This window comes from Balaenoptera musculus, chromosome 20, assembly GCF_009873245.2.
Source record: "Balaenoptera musculus isolate JJ_BM4_2016_0621 chromosome 20, mBalMus1.pri.v3, whole genome shotgun sequence".
Classification (NCBI taxonomy): Eukaryota; Metazoa; Chordata; class Mammalia; order Artiodactyla; family Balaenopteridae; genus Balaenoptera; species Balaenoptera musculus.
Genome location: NC_045804.1, coordinates 539,124 through 556,100, shown reverse-complemented (window position 1 = coordinate 556,100; position 16,977 = coordinate 539,124). Strand labels below are relative to the sequence as shown.

General features: G+C 50.2%; 1 protein-coding gene across 2 annotated transcripts in view; it reads left to right on the top strand.

Moving 5' to 3' along the window:
- The window catches only part of PRKCA (protein kinase C alpha), a 364,830-nt gene that overhangs the window by 252,467 nt on the left and 95,386 nt on the right, over nt 1-16,977 (top strand). For both annotated transcript variants that reach the window (XM_036836347.1, XM_036836348.1), the window contains exons 4-5: nt 3,047-3,158; nt 6,448-6,576. In XM_036836347.1, coding sequence (XP_036692242.1) covers nt 3,047-3,158; nt 6,448-6,576 — 241 coding nt within the window. The remainder of the gene's footprint in view (nt 1-3,046; nt 3,159-6,447; nt 6,577-16,977) is intronic.

Genomic DNA, 16,977 nt, shown 5'->3' with positions numbered 1-16,977 from the left:
TTTATTTATGCTTTGTAAATAAATGGCATGACTTTTCCAAGGCTGCTGAGTTTGTGTCAAGGCGGAGTCAGAACACAGGTCTCCAGAATCCTGGTAAAGGCTCTCTCTATAGGAGAGATGTTGGTTTTCATAAAGCTCCCGCACACAGGGATGGTCCACAAGCAGGTGGTGTGTTTGTGTTGTTATTGTCATTGTTACCGTAGGCACCATCCTTGGCACAGTTTTAGGGTGTAAAGACTCCAAGAACTGGGTCCTTCTCCAGCCACATCCAGGAGGGGCAGCTCTCTTCCTGCACCTCCAAAGGCGAGAGCCTGGAGATGCCACGTGGGCTTGGATGAGTAAGCCTTAGATCCTCCTGAGAAGTGAAGCAAGTTCCCCGTGTGCCACGTCAACAGAGATCGATGTGACAGCCAACTGGCAGGACAGCTGCCCTGGGACCGCCTGGTGCGCCCAGGCTCCAGGGGCTGTGTGGGAGCTGCCACGCTGGATTTATTTCACGCTGACGGTTGATGCTGTCCTTCTGCAGGGAGAACAGGCAGTCCTTCCCCCGGCCTCCTCTTTGCCCTTCACGTGGTAGGACACGACCTTTACTATCCGCATTGGGAACTTTTAATTGGTACTGACACCAGCCTGTGCCCTTGACATTTTGCCCAGCATCCTGGAATATTGGGGAAATTGGTGGAAGGCTAAGCCCGCACTTCAGACCACGTTCACAGCTGCTACTGGATGGAAAAGTCACCTCCCAAGGACGGTGTGGATTTTTCTCACCCCAAGAGACATTTCCAAAGTAAACCAGTGACCTGTGTCGATCATTTACACATGTAGGCACCTGGCACCCAATAAGCACTTACTAAATATTTGTGGAGGAACCTTCTAAAGCAGTGGTTCCCCACCTTCGTGTACCTGCCGTCAGGCTCACCTGCAGGGCGTGTTGAGGCCTCCTCCGCGGACTTTGATTCAGTTGGTCTGGGGAAGCGCTAAATGACTTCCTTTCTAACAAGTTTCAGGTGATGCTGGTGCCGTGTAGGGACCATACTTTGGAAACCACGGTCCTAGAGCAGAGATTGGCAGACTTTTTCTGTAAGGGCCAGTTAGTATTTTAGCCTTTGTGGGCCATGCAGGTTCTGTCACTCAATTCTGCCACTGTAGCCACAGGAAATACATAAATGAATGAGCACGGCTGTGTTCCGTAAAACTTTATTTACAAGAAACAGGTGGTGTTCTCATTTCAAAAAAAAATTGTGTTGCAGATATAAAAAGATTTTCAAAAGGTGTTAGGAGGCAGAGCCTCATTCTGGGTGGATTTCTGAAAGCTCTCGGATGGGAACCAGTGTTAGAGTCTCAGCTGCTGGTCAGATCCCACCTCTGATGTTCACTGGCCACAGGACTTCGAAGAGCGCTAGCATCTCTGTGGAATGAGGGTAATAATAATAATTATTATTATTACAGTGATTAATACATTGTATTAATACAGTGACAGATCGGAGGAAATGCTAACATTTATCAGGTTTACATGAGCGTTTGGCTTACTATTCTTTATACTATTTTAATCTGCATGATTAAAATATTCCAGAATTTTTCAATTTCTATCTTTAAAAAGTAGTCAAAATAATTCATTGGTCGGTATGTGTCTTAGATTTTAGGTTCCAATGTCAACCAAAAGGTCAGTTATTTATGAAGTCAAGATCACCTTTGGAATTCCCTCACATCACCAGCACCCAGGCTCTTAGGAAGTCAGAAGCCAAGAATATCTTTCTTTGAGTACCTTTGCATTGGAGAAGCCCCAGACTAAAGGACACCTCAGGGACACCCCAGGCTTCCCTTGTCTGTAGTGGAGCTCGTGGTCTCTCCTCCCCGTAACCCTGCTCCCCTGGCATCTTCCTTCATTCAGACAGTGGCACCTGCTCAGGCCACAGAGAATGGTTTGGGAGGAGGAATTGAATGAGGAAGGGTTCTGATGTGGCATGTTGAGGATGAAATTGTTTCGTAGCTCAAATAGGATGTGTTGATCTTTTAGCTCAGTGCTCGACTTTACGTATTAATAAACAGAGGTGCAGGAAGCAGAGGGGCTACTGCTTTACGTGGGTTTTCCCTTCTCAGCATCTCACTGAGATTGACTTGTTTTGTCTTTATATCAACCACATAAGACAAGTCCTGTTAATTTCCCGGTGTGTAGATGGGGCAGAAAGGATGAGTAATTTGCCCAAGGTCATGCCTCTGGGAAGGAACGGAACGAGGATTTGAGCACAGGCAGTGTGACCCCAGAGCCCCTGCTCTGTCATTACTACTGTGTGCTAGGTGTGATTTTTGCTTCCTTGTCTATAATCTATCTGTAGGTTGAGGAACAAAACACTGCTTGGAAAAAGGCTGCCTAGTTGTCCCTTCAGTAATCTGCGTGGTGCTAGAGGAGATGAATTGCCACGGGGGCTAGGGGAGGGGGCTTCCAGGCATTTCCAGTGTTCATCTGATTACACTGAAGTTTCCCTCTGCAAATGCATATGATGCTTTGGAAATGGTGCAGAAGCAGGAAGACGTCCCTGTGGGTTTGGGTGCATATCTGGTCTTAGAGTATATTCCTGGAAACCTCACCCAGAAGGAAATGGCCCAAAGTCTGCTGAACGGCTCCAGGGTCACTCAGCTCAGCTTAGCTTCACAGATACACCCTGACTTTGTGCCTGCTACAGCCCACGCTGGGCCCTGGGGATGCGGCAAGACCGCGGTGTCTGAACCGCTCTGCGTGCCCTCGGGCACCTTGACGGCTCTGGGTCCAGAAGCGGTAGCTTTGGGAGAAACCCCGCTGTGTGCGGATTACACCCGGAAAGAGAGGGAACGTGGGCATCCAGTGCCCAGCCCGGAACGGGCAGCCTCTTAAAACACGGTGCGGCAAAGGCGCCCCCGCCCATCGTGTGACCTCAGACAGCGGTGCACACACAGCCTGGCGCCTGGAGCCTTGCTGTGGGGACGGGAGGGGCGGGCCTGAGCCGGGCCTAGCCCCCAGGCGAGGTCTCCCCGTGACTGATGAGCAGTGTGCTGCCTCTCCCCTCAGGACCCCAGGAGCAAGCACAAGTTCAAGATCCACACTTACGGAAGCCCCACCTTCTGCGATCACTGCGGGTCACTGCTGTACGGACTTATCCATCAAGGGATGAAGTGTGACAGTAAGTAAGTTTTCTTTTCCTAGTAGATGGTGAGGCTCTGCAGATGTGTCCGGGGTTGACAGGGCCCTTCAAGATGTAGTGACTTTTCAGCCCGTCAGTAGAATTCGTTCAGATATGGACTCTACTGAAGAAGTAGAGAATCTCTCCGCTCTCGAAGTTCTGGTTTATTAAACTACTTAACTGCCTACTTATCAACCCTCACCCCAAAAGCACCCGATTTAATGGAGTCGGTGCTGCCCCGGTCTTCCGTGGTAGAGATCTTCAATCGCTGTCGCACGCAGGCCCGTCAAACCCCACAACGAATGCCATGTGTCCCCACCTCCAGATTCCACGTTTGGTTCGGCTTCAAGATGAGCTGAGCATTCGTACTCCTTATCTTCCCGGGTCTCTAATTAGTGGGTGGACTGTGGAAAACTCCAGTAGGCTCTCCATAGCGCTGAAACCGCAGCGAAAATGAAAACGGGGAGGGCATCTTACTTTTGAAGTTCACTTGCCCTGTGTGTTTCTGGACAGATCAGATTCCTACCAGGCCAGTTAGAGATGAAATCCCGGAAGACATCCGTCCTCTCCCCTTCCGCTTTCTGCTCTGTGTGTATCTCCACCAGACACCAGGAGGAAAGAAAAACATCTCTTTCTTTCTGTGGAAACTCTCTGCTTTGATTACTGTCATGTAATGAGATTCCCCAGGCTATTTATTTGTTTCAATAAAATTTTATTCTTAGGACATGAAAAGGTACTTACTGAGCCGGTTTTTTCTAGTAGAAGGGGAAGGGTCATGGGAATATAAGATGTGTCATTCGTTAGTGACGGCTCTTAGGGCCCGAGCCTCATCTGTGTGTCCCGACACGGAGCAAAGACATAAGTATGTCGTCTTCCCTCGGTATCCGAGGGGGGTCGGTTCCAGGACCCTCCGCAGACGCTCAGCGCCCACAGTCAGCGGATACGGGGGTGTGGTTTGGGGCGAGCAGCTGTGGAGTTGTTGGAAAGAAATCGTGTCTGAGTGGACCTGTGCAGTTCAAACCCGTGTCACTCAAGGGCCAACTGCACATAAACATCAAGCTCTATGAACTTTATGGAGTAGACGGATGGCTTCTCAGAACACAGGGCTGCTTCACCTTCCCAAGCTGTAGAATATGAGAGCTTCATGGAAGCTTCGTGATTGGCAAGGCCAGTGGCTTCCTGCATTTCGGGAAACGCTAGGATTCCAAAGACACCGTTTTCAGAGGCTCTGCAAGTGTGGATTCTAAGTGCACTTGTAAATACACTTTTAATTATTTTAAAACTTGGAACAAAAGTGAATCCTCAGCTGTGTTAGGCACTCAGCCTTGACGAGTTGAAGGTGACCTTGCAGACTGATGTCCCCAGCTTCACTCAGTAGGCAGAAGGGGCCCTCCCGTTTCTCCTGCTACATCCACTGCAGAGTCAGCCGGGGTCGTGAAGGGTGCACTTAAAGAAGGGCACCAGCTGCCTGTCCAGCTTTAACACAAGACAGAAATAAATGCATCGCTGAGGCTGAACTGAGTCTTCACCCGGCATCCCTAACGGCTGGGTGCAAAGTTTTGTTTGCATCAGAGGCCTTTCTTGGTTATCCAGGAATGTCTTTATAGTAAATAAATGGTATAGATTTGAATTTATTAACCAAGTGTATGCTAATGAAATAACACTCATCTGGTTTGTAGATTAGGATCCTGCTTATTAACATTTTGGTTGTAAAATGGGTTCTGTTAGTAAACGTTTTGAAAACCCCTGACCTAAACCAGTGTGTTTTGTTTTAAGCCCTTTGCCTTGGAGTCCTGGGGTTTCTGGGGCTGCTGCCTGTGCTTCTTCCTGGGGGTGCAGGAAAATACGCAGATGGGTGCCAGGACCCAGACCACCCCCCAGCCAGAGCCACTTGTGCGGAGAAGAAGCCTCTTCCTCTGCCCTTACACACAGTAGGTTATGATGCTGTAGACATTTCTGCTCGGTGGAAAGAACGTCAGCAGCCACTCGTGCAGGCCTCTTAGTTTGCGGAGTAGGAAAGGGAGTTGGAAAGCAAATGAGCTTCCCAGGATGTACGATACAAGCCGCGGACGGCAGTGCCGAGACAAAGATACAGCCCAGGGCCCTTTCACCTCCCACGCCCTCCCTGAGGTCCACGTCCTTTCCAGAGGCTCTGGCATTTATTCCCTTAAGTTGCACGTTCTGCCCAAGTACTTGAACACGTGATTTGGTCAATGCGGGTCATAGCACAGCTTTTCAAGAGGCTTTGTATTGGCCGAATCAAGGTACATGATTTTGAACGGTTCCCTCTGGGAATGAATCCACATTAATCGTTCTTCCCTCGTTGTATCCCTTTTCCTGCTTTCGGTGTTTTATAATCGTAGCTGAGATCCGTCGTTCATGATGCTTCTTGCTATTTAGTTCACCACGTTAAAATTAACCACTGAAAATGAAAGGGGCACGAAGGCTCAGAAGAGCCTTGTAGCATCCCCTGGAGGATTCACAGGCGTTCCAGGGGCCACCCCTCCTTCTGGAAGCCTGAAGGTACAGGGCCGGTAGAGCTGAAACACCTACGCAGAGTCTTCTGTCTGTGCTCAGTGCCCTGGACTCTCTTCAGGGTCCCTTTAGTCCATTACAGTAAGACTGATCTTTCTTTAATCCTCCCCCTGTCTCGCCCACGTAATGTCAGCTGCTGAGAAATGGCTTATGCCAGGCATATATTTGTTTTACTCAGAATAATACTTAAATATCTGAAGACAGGTTTAAAATATCAAGCACAGGTTCTTTTAAAAACAACAACAGCAAACAAAAGCAATGCACTTAAGCCTCCTTGGAAATACAGAGTTTACTGAGGAAAGGAACATTTTCTGAATTTCCTTTACTCAACTCTGCAAATTCTCAGAAAGGCATAAGAAATTCTTTGGCAGAAAGAATCCTCTGTTTAAAATGTGCATGTTATTTGCCTCTGTGTACATAAAATAGTAATTAGTCTGCGCTATACATACACTTACCTATGTGAATTTTGTATGCTGTTATATATTGGAAGCATTCACAGAAGACAGGGGGGTGTCTTGCTTCAGTTAAGACTGGACAAATATGGATCGAGTATTTTAAGGATATTGTCACTCACATGAAGCCTGTGCTGTAAGGGACATCTGCTAACAGTTCTTTATGTCACCAAAAGCATTATAGCAGAGTATCGAGTTAGAGGGTGGCTCATTTTCACTTCTGTTCATGCAGCCAAAACACCGAGGGAGGGATGCTTCCAGGCCACATGCCCAGCCTCACCCTTTGCTTTCTTGACTCACAGCCTGTGATATGAACGTGCACAAGCAGTGCGTGATAAACGTCCCCAGCCTCTGCGGGATGGACCACACGGAGAAGAGGGGCCGGATCTACCTGAAGGCCGAGGTCACCGAGGAAAAGCTCCACGTCACAGGTAAGGCGATCTCGGATGGGTGTGAGGCGTGTGCTGCCCCGTGGGCTTCGGCTCAGGGGCGGGCCGAGACCCAGGCTGCTCGGACGCAGAGCCACGGGGTCTCGTGAACATGCCTCCCGAACCCCCAAATGCTCGGCGTCAGTCAGGGTCACCACGGCCGTGTGGATGAAGTGTCCTGCCAGCAGGGCCAGCGGGTTGTCCCCCTGGTGATGGGCACACCAGAAGCCACTAAGCAAGATGCCACTGGTGAAGGTGGAACCCGGGCGAGGGCAGGCGATGGATGATCCAGGTGTTTAAGGGCGTCGGGCTGTGATGACCTGACGGGCCTGCCGTGATGGTAACAGCAGCTGCCTCGGGTATTTACGCCTCCTCTGAGTTGGGTGCGGTGCTGAGAAATCCACACAGATTATCTGCTTCTCACAACTACTAGATCATTAGCCTCATTTTCCAGAAGAGGAAACCGAGGCACAGAGAAATGGGAACCCTGCGGTGTCACAGAGTAAGTGAGGACTCCAGACCCTGTGCTTCTAACCATCACACCACCTGCACCTCACAGACAAGACGGCTGACGCACCAGAATTCCATGTCCCCAGGCCAGGCGCCCCTCCTCGGGGCCATGTCGGGGCGTGCACTGTCACAGCACAGCTTTTCCTTTGGTTTCCCACCAAATCCACACTCAGCCGAGGGTCCTCACAGTGGCGCCCTCTGTGCTGAGTACGGTTTAAGTCTCAGGCGGCAGTGTCGTGTCCTTGCTCTGGAGGCCTCTCGGGTACCACCCGCGCTGCACGCTCCCTTCTCCTGGACCAGGACATTTATTCTCATCAGATCAGCAAACGTACTGTGTTCCCATTTGTATTTAAACGTGGAAAAACTGACTTAATTTTATTGTAAATGACAAAAGATATTATAGGAAAAAAAGACTCGCAGGGTCTGTTTAAGGAGAAAGCGGGGGTGGGGGGGGAGCCCAGAGAAAGCTCACTTTTGGGAACACCCTCACATTTTTTTTCTTTGGAAAACAGTCCAGTTTTCTACCCAGTGCTGTCCTGTCAGGTAGGCATTCAGGGAACATCAAACAGGGTTTTGAGGTGTTGCGAGGAGAGGGTCCACACGCTTTGCGGCTGGCTAACTTGTTGAAACGAACCACACACGGCTAATGGTCAGAATGGGATCGTGCATAAAACCCCCATCACAGACACGGGACCCCTGGCGCCTTTGTGTTTCAGAGAAGTTCCTTGATTTTCTCAAAACCGTCCTGCCTGCCCCCTTGCGCTTGGGGCTGCGGTTCTCGCCTGCGTTCCCTTTGATTGGACGGATGCTGCAGCGGGGCCACAAGCGGGTCTGCACCGTCGCAGCCCCACGCTTATTTCTCTCTTTTTTACCAAGGCTCCCTCATTGTCAAAGTCCCGTCCTGGGGGCAGGGAGCATGCAGTTTCAGAGAAAACTGCCATAAAACAGAGACTGAGCAAGTGGTGAGGGGTCGCAGCAGAACGCCTGCTGGCTGAACGGGGCAGTGCTTCGCCCTGGCTTTACGGCGGCCCACGGCCACGGCGATGTGGACACACGGGAGGGTCAGAGCTCAGCCGGGAGGGTCACGGCTCCCTGAGGGCTGGACTGCCTGGCAGGGACTCCAGCGTTCAGCCCGCGCTCCTTGTGCTGCTGAGTACAAAACAGACTGTGCGTGCTAGCCCGGCCCGTGCCTTCTGCGTGTGGCGCTGCCTGAGTGTGCCAGGCTCTTCTGGGAGCCTCAGGAGCCTTGCAGGTGTGGAACTGCACAGAGGGGCACAGGTGCGCTGGCTGGGGCGGCACACGGTACGCGAGAAAGACCCACCTTGCAGGGGACAGCCAGGCGTATCCTCCTGGGACTCCTGTGCTGATCACTCCAGCATTGCCAAGAGTTGGACTTGACTTACAACTGTGGAATCGTCTTAGGGGAAGACACCCTCCCTGAGTTCGAGACTTTTCATGCATGAAAGCCAACCAGTGTAACCTATGGCTGCAATCTAGGTCATGTCTCTTGAGAACGAGTCTACACATTTGTGCAGAGACATAGCTCTGCTCTAGGACTATGAATTCAGCAGTACTTTCATAACAGCAGCAACAGCAGCTCACAGTGACTGAGCACTTCCCACAAAAGGGCCACCTTCGAAGCACTTTACATAATTAACTTATTTAAACCTGTGCGGAAATTTATTATCCGTATAGATGAAGAAACCAAGGCACAAAGAAATTAAATAACTTGTCCAAAGTCACACAGATGGTCACTTTAATGGTTACATATTCAACTGATAGAAGTAGAGATATTTTAATGACAGTACCAGTAGGAACTGGAATCTTATCTTAGTTCAGGCTACTATAATAAATACCACGGACTGAATTTCTCTTGGTTCTGGAGGCCGGGAAGTTCAAGATCAAGGTGCCACCAGTTTGGTTTCTGGAGAGAAATCTCCTCCTGGCTTGCAGGGGCTGCCTTCTGGCTGTGTCTTCACTTGAGAGAGAGAGAGAGAGAGAGAGAGAGAGAGAGGCTGGAAGTGGGAAGAGGGAGGAAGGAAGCAAACTCAGTGGTGTCTCCTAAGGGCACTGATCCCATCCTGAGGGCCTCACCCTCATGACCTCATCCCCTCCCAAGGCCCTACCTCCTGTACCATCACCGTAGGGGGTTAGGGCTTCCACATACAAACTTGGGGGCACAAACATTCAGTCCACAGCAAATCTAACTTAAAAATACAGTAGTTATTTGTGTGCAGGAAATTCAGTCCTAAATATAGACATCCAAACTAAAGGAAATAACCTGTTAGTAATCATTTCCTTAAGACTTTTAGAGTAATTTTAGATTTGCAGAATCAGAATTAGCCTGGCTTCAAGGAGAACAGAAATATAAACAATAAACCATAATGAGTAGAGCTTATGGTACAAAAAAAGTCACAAAAGTAACACAGAGTTCCCTGCACCTTTCACCCAGCAGCCCCTGATAATCACATCCTTACATAACCATACTTTAGGCATCAATGTAGTCACATTTTTAAATAGTACCCGATAAATTTGTGAACAATAGGTACCTATGTTAGTCACTAGAAATTGTTTTAAAGAGTCAGAGAGAAGACCTCAGGCTTCCTTATTCCAGTAGAAAAGGCCAGCAAGGAACACCAGCCAGAGCCCCTCCCCAGCGGTACCTGCCACCCCTCCTGCATCACCTGCCTGTACCACTCCTCACCCAGCGGATCTGGCACTTGTGTGTGTGTGTGTGTGTGTGTGTGTCTTGACAGATGGTTTCCGTAACAACAGCTGCCATTGACCGAGTCCTTCCCGTGTACGTACTACTGTCCACAGGACTGGACCTTTCCCCATGCTGAGTGCTTTCATAGCCATTGTTTCACTGACCCCTCAAAAACTATACCACAGCGTACTGTTCTTGCCCTCATTTTCAAGATGAGCAAAGGAGCTAAGAGGGGGGAAGGAAATTGCTCCGAGTTACGAGGCAGAAAGTGAAGGGAGGCGGTCTGACCCCTGCACCCACATGCTGTCAGTCTCCCGGGTCTCTCTTACTAACTAAAGAGTCTCCTCTGGATAAATAGCAAACCCATAACTAGTTTCTAAACCCACACTCAGCACCCCACAGCTTCTTTGAGGTGACAGAAGGTCTAAACGTGGGACGTAGGACCAGGGGAGAAAAGTGTAACATGTGGAGGAATTAAAGAACAAGCCAAGGCCACGTATAATTAAGTGCTCAGTTATGTGGGTGCCAGACAGTCACATAACTGTGACTGGGAAGGTTCTGGGGCGTACGGGGTGGGGAGGGAAAGACCCCGCGGAGGAAGAGGCTGAAGGACTGTAGGTGTTTGAGAGGCCAGAGGGAAGAGACCCGCAGCTGATGGCTGAGATGGGGTAGCGGAATTAGCCGGCCTTAACGGGAACACAGATGTAAACAATAAACCATAACGAGCAGAGCTTATGATACCAATGCAAGTGATTTCTTGGAAAATGCACTTAAACCCTAAGTACCTGTGTTAATTGTTAGATTAGCTCCATTTCCATTTGACCTGTGCAGAATCACTCAAATTGAAAATAATTCCCAAAGTAAAATAGAAATTCCCAACGGACTCCTGGGATGGAAATCACCCTTTTGAAATCAGAGATCAGTTTCCTTTCGAGATTGGTACAGTATTTCTGGGAAAGGCCTGTGCTTTCGTGGTATATTTTTATTTTTTGCCTTTGGGCAGTGGTGCTGATGTTATCTGAACAGTGTCATTTTTATTTTTTCGTTCAGTATGCGATTTTAATAGGTTTCCTACATTCTTGTGTACCTTTTGTCTGGTTTGGAGGAGTGGTAAAGAAAAATAATCCCTCGTGGGAACGAATTTTCAATTTAATGTTGTAAGTAAATGTGAAAAATATTGTATGCTTTACAGCTGTTTCAGGAACACATCTCTTCCCCAAATAAATTATTCTGCAGAAGAGTCTGATTTTCTCCGATACTTTGGGGTGTTAAGTTATGGAGATGAAGTTCTAAATCGAGTTCCGGGGTTGGGGGACACTTCCTGCAGGTCCCAGCAGCCTACGGATTGCGTCCTCTGTCTCTCTTCTAGCTCTGTGTCGGGACTTTGCCCTCATGCTGTTGTTGGCTTAAAGAATACTAGTCCCTGTGTGTGTTCTTCCACCTTATAATAGCGTCATTGGGATGGAGTCAAGGCAGTGAGACTCAGCCTTGCATAATAATCATTCATTCTTTGATCCGACTGTTTGTTATCCATTTATAAGCTGTGTGTCAGGCTCTCTGCGAGGCCCTGGGGATGCTAAGATAAGGAAGACATAGTCCCTTTCATGGAATGTGTGGTCTCCAGGGGGACTTAGGATGTGGAAAAGAATGACAGCGCCCGGTGCCCGTCAGCGTCAGCGTGGAGGGCGCCTGGGGGCAGTGCCCCGTCTGCACCGAGGAAGCTGCAGGTGGTAGTGACGGTAGAGCCAGGAGCACAGGTGGGGAGAGGACACTTCAAGGAAAGATGCCGGGCCGCCGAAGTGCTTGGTGTGTTCAGGAAGCTCGACCCAGTCCAGGATTTCAGGGATTTTGAGTGCGCCGTGGGGAAAGCTGGGGGGAAACTTCTCTCCATTTTCAAGGGGTTAGGGCTACAGTCATCACAGTTTACAGATTGCACGGGACTTAGGAGTCACGGGGTAGTAGCTCCCAGTTAAATACTTCTTTCTCAAGCAGGAGCATTTACAGTTCCGGGTGGCTGTGTTTTCAGCAAGGACAGAGCGTCACCCTCACACCCTGAACCCCAGGCATGACCCCGAGGTTCACTGTGACCCTCGACTTTCTTTGTCGATTCTGGGAAAGGAGGCGTGGCAGGCAGCCCACTGGTCACCTGAAAGCTGTGTTCGGATGCTCTTCCCCCCGGCAGGAAGGCCTGTGGAGTACAGTAACCTGTTTGGGGCTGCCAGCAAGGAGCAGTTGGACCAAGCCGCCTGCAGAACAGAAAAGGTATTAGTTGGAGGTCATTTCTATTAATTAAAAGCTTGGCTGTGGGAATCAGATCCAGCTCAACAGCACAAAAGGTGACGCCGCTGCTGTGGCTGGTCCTTTGCTTTGGGATGGGGAGGGATAGCAGGCATCTTCTTCCCTTCGAGTATATCCAGATTGTCCATGATCAGTGATGCTGCCTTTGACCGCCTGGTTGAGGTATTTTCATCAGATCCCTCCACTGCAAGGGTGCCTTCTTTAAATTTATAATTAATGACGGGTCTGGGTGTTGTACTTGGAGACCAGCAACTTTTTGTCCGATGGTTTTGGCAGCCGTGGACGAGCCTTAATCAGTTATTATACTGACGGTTGCAAAATGGTGATTTTCTAGTTCTGTAATTGCTTCAACGTTCAGTAGCTGGCATTCATCTGAAAGAAAAGCTTTCCCTTTATGTCCCCCTACAATTTTTTTAAGTAGCGATTTGAGCTCACAATTTCTTTTTTAGTGTCTTTTTAAAATGTTCAAATTGCTCAAAGTATGGCCAGCGGGAGCCCCTTCGTGCTGGCTCTGCGTCCCCTTGACGTGACCCATCCATTTTTTCAGTACTTCCTTTCTTTTTTTTTTTTTAATTAATTAATTAATTAATTTATGGCTGTGTTGGGTCTTCATTTCTGTGCGAGGGCTTTCTCCAGTTGCGGCAAGCGGGGGCCACTCTTCATCGCGGTGCGGGGACCGCTCTTCATCGCGGTGCGCGGGCCTCTCACTATCGCGGCCTCTCTTGTTGCGGAGCACAGGCTCCAGACGCGCAGGCTCAGTAATTGTGGCTCACGGGCCTAGTTGCTCTGCGGCATGTGGGATCTTCCCAGACCAGAGCTCAAACCCGTGTCCCCTGCATTGGCAGGCAGATTCTCAACCACTGCACCACCAGGGAAGCCCAGTACTTTCTTTCTTTCTGGAGCTTCCTTTCTCTGAGGAACACTGGAGTTCTTTTAAAATGGGAATGATAATAAGAATCCAAAGTCGGGGTTCTGGGGGTGCTTGGGGCTCCCGGGGTGCTACTGCCTCTAAGCTCTTCCAGTAGACAGAGGCAGGCTTTTTTTTAATGACCTCCCACTGCTGCCTCTGGCTCTGATCCTGGACCAGAGTTCTTCTCCACCTTTCCCAGTCCTCACTGATTCTCCATCCTCCCTCAGTAAGACCCCTGGTCCCCGATGATGTCAACATGCCCATTTGTTTGTTCTACCCCGCATTACGTGCAGCAGTTTCGGAATCAGTATACCAACACCTGTACCAAGAACAAGCCTACTCCATAAAGCTCAAGAATTTATTGCCATTTTAAATAAAGCCTCAGGTGATGCCCCGTCGAGGGTATGTAGTCAGAATGCTGTTACCTGGACTAAATGTTTTCCCGTGTAGCCGTGTCGCCCATTTGGTACGTGGCACCTTCCCGATCATCCTCAGCCTGCTCTGTAATGTGACAGACCGAAAGGGTGCTGCTCCTGACGGGATGTAATAGAAAGCACACACTGTCATACGCCTGTCCAGTACAGCACACACTGTCATACGCCTGTCCAGTACAGCACACACTGTCATACGCCTGTCCAGTACAGTACACACTGTCTTACGCCTGTCCAGTACAGTACACACTGTCATACTCCTGTCCAGTACAGCACACACTGTCTTACGCCTGTCCAGTACAGCACACACTGTCATATGCCTGTCCAGTACAGTACACACTGTCTTACGCCTGTCCAGTACAGTACACACTGTCATACGCCTGTCCAGTACAGCACACACTGTCATACTCCTGTCCAGTACAGCACACACTGTCTTACGCCTGTCCAGTACAGCACACACTGTCATACGCCTGTCCAGTACAGCACACACTGTCATACGCCTGTCCAGTACAGTACACACTGTCATACGCCTGTCCAGTACAGTACACACTGTCATACGCCTGTCCAGTACAGTACACACTGTCTTACGCCTGTCCAGTACAGCACACACTGTCTTACGCCTGTCCAGTACAGTACACACTGTCTTACGCCTGTCCACTACAGTACACACTGTCTTACGCCTGTCCAGTACAGTACACACTGTCATACGCCTGTCCAGTACAGCACACACTGTCATACGCCTGTCCAGTACAGTACACACTGTCATACTCCTGTCCAGTACAGTACACACTGTCTTACGCCTGTCCAGTACAGTACACACTGTCTTACACCTGCCCAGTACAGTACACACTGTCTTACGCCTGTCCACTACAGTATACACTGTCTTACGCCTGTCCAGTACAGTACACACTGTCATACGCCTGTCCAGTACAGAACACACTGTCTTACGCCTGTCCAGTACAGTACACACTGTCTTACGCCTGTCCAGTACAGTACACACTGTCTTACGCCTGTCTACTACAGTATACACTGTCTTACGCCTGTCCAGTACAGCACACACTGTCATACGCCTGTCCAGTACAGTACACACTGTCATACTCCTGTCCAGTACAGAACACACTGTCTTACGCCTGTCCAGTACGGCACACACTGTCTTACGCCTGTCCAGTACGGCACACACTGTCTTACGCCTGTCCAGTACGGCACACACTGTCATACGCCTGTCCAGTACGGCACACACTGTCATACGCCTGTCCAGTACGGCACACACTGTCATACGCCTGTCCAGTACGGCACACACTGTCATACGCCTGTCCAGTACGGCACACACTGTCTTACGCCTGTCCAGTACAGGACACACTGTCTTACGCCTGTCCAGTACAGTACACACTGTCTTACGCCTGTCCAGTACAGAACACACTGTCTTACGCCTGTCCAGTACAGCACACACTGTCATACTCCTGTCCAGTACAGCACACACTGTCATACGCCTGTCCAGTACAGCACACACTGTCATACGCCTGTCCAGTACAGCACACACTGTCATACGCCTGTCCAGTACGGTACACACTGTCTTACGCCTGTCCAGTACGGTACACACTGTCTTACGCCTGTCCAGTACGGTACACACTGTCTTACGCCTGTCCAGTACGGTACACACTGTCATACGCCTGTCCAGTACTGGGGCCAAGACTGTATTGCCCGGATCTAATGAGGGAAAACACTAACAAATTCAGATATTGGGACATTCTGCTTGGTAACCGACTGGGACTTTTCAAAAATGTTAGTGTTGTGAAAAACAAAAACCGTCAAGGGGACTATTCTTGACTAAAGGAAACTAAAGAGACCTGATAATCGAGTGCAATCTGTGGCCCAAGAAAATAACAATTCTAAAGGACATCTGGGGAGCAGGGCAGAAATCCGAATCTGGACTACCCTTTAGATAGTGGTTTTGGATCCACACGACACTTCTGGGTGGTCATGGCAATGTGGCTATGGGGGAGATGCTGAAATAGTTTAGGGGCGATTTTCCCTGACGTCTGAAACTTACTTCCAAATGGTTCAGCAAAAACAAAACACAAAACGCTGAAGCACGTGTGAAATACACACGCACACACAAAGCCTGTGCGGCGAATGTTAATCAATGAAAATTTTCAAATCAACCAAACCTCCAAAAAGTTGAGCTCTGTTAGGTTGGAGCTTTCTGTTCTAGTGGGTACAGCACTTAAATGCTCTCTGTAGAAATCCCTGTGGGCTGGAAGGAAGCCCCAGATGAACCAACCTCCGAGCTCCTGACGGGGTTGCTAACAGCCAGCTGGTCAGAACACGGGGAGCAGCTGTGGGAAAGGGGGACGCAGTGCACACCACGGGAGCCGCGGGCGTTGCCGGAGGGCCTGGGTCCTATGAGAGGAGAAACCAACGCTTGTTAAGCCCCTTCCATGTCCCGAGCCCTGGTTGGATGCTTTCCTATCTGTTATCACGACGACCCTTCCGGAAGAGTGCTCTCATCCTCGTCGTCATTCTGTCCCACAGACACCGGCTGTGAGAGCTTGTGTGACCTGCCCAGGTCACTGGCTGCTGAATGGAGGCCGTCCTGACCCTGGTGCCCCGGCCCACGCCTCCCACCCCCTTACCCTGCCGGCTCCTGGCTCTGGCCGAGGGGAGATGTGTGCCCGTCACAACTCCCTCCCCTTACTACAGATAGGCCCACACCGTGTGGCTACAGTGTTGGCCATTTCATGTTTCCATCCTGCAGTGAACAGGTGAGGCTACCCTGAGCTGGCCCTTGGCACTGTCGTCATGACCCCCAGAGCCCCCATTTTCCAGGATTTAGATGACGGCTAGCGATAAAAGTGGCGGCAGGGAACCCAGCCGAACTCCTGCCTGCCTCAGGGTGAAGACCGGAAATGGGCACGAAGGGTGGACACGCACACCCGTCAAGATGTGTGCTGACCCGTCGCGCGGGAGTGGGCCAGGCGTGACGGCCGCGTCCGTTCTCCGCCTGCCTCGCCGTCGCAGCCTCGCCCTTGCTCTCGAATTCTCAGTCTTGGAAGAACCCATCTCTAGCTTGGCTGGGGCTTGACATCCAGGCACAGCCTTTGCAAAAGAAAACAGGAACTGCCTTGGAGCTAAACACACCTAGCAGCCTGCTTGTCCCAGAGGAGTGCTGGCACACTGCCACATTCAGATGCGTGGGCTTCCAGCTCCCCGCTGGTGTGTTTTCCGTGGATTCATCTACTCTGTCTTCTTTCTTGGTTGGCCATTCCTAAATATCAGGTGCTGTACGTCTGTGTGACCCCTCCAGCAGCCGGTACCTTGCCTGCCTCTGCAGTCTGGTCCCTTCCGCCCACCCCGCACCTTGGCACTCCGCATTCGCATCGTGAAGAAAAGCTACGTGCCGTTTCCCCAGGGGGCAGGCTGGTTCCCACCTGCTCACCTTTGCCTGTGCTGTTTACCCTGCTCCATCAGGAGTTTTGTTTAACCCTCAGCCCCAGTTCCCTTCATAAAGCCCCTCCTACCATTTTGTGCCCCGCCTAAAATGGACCACT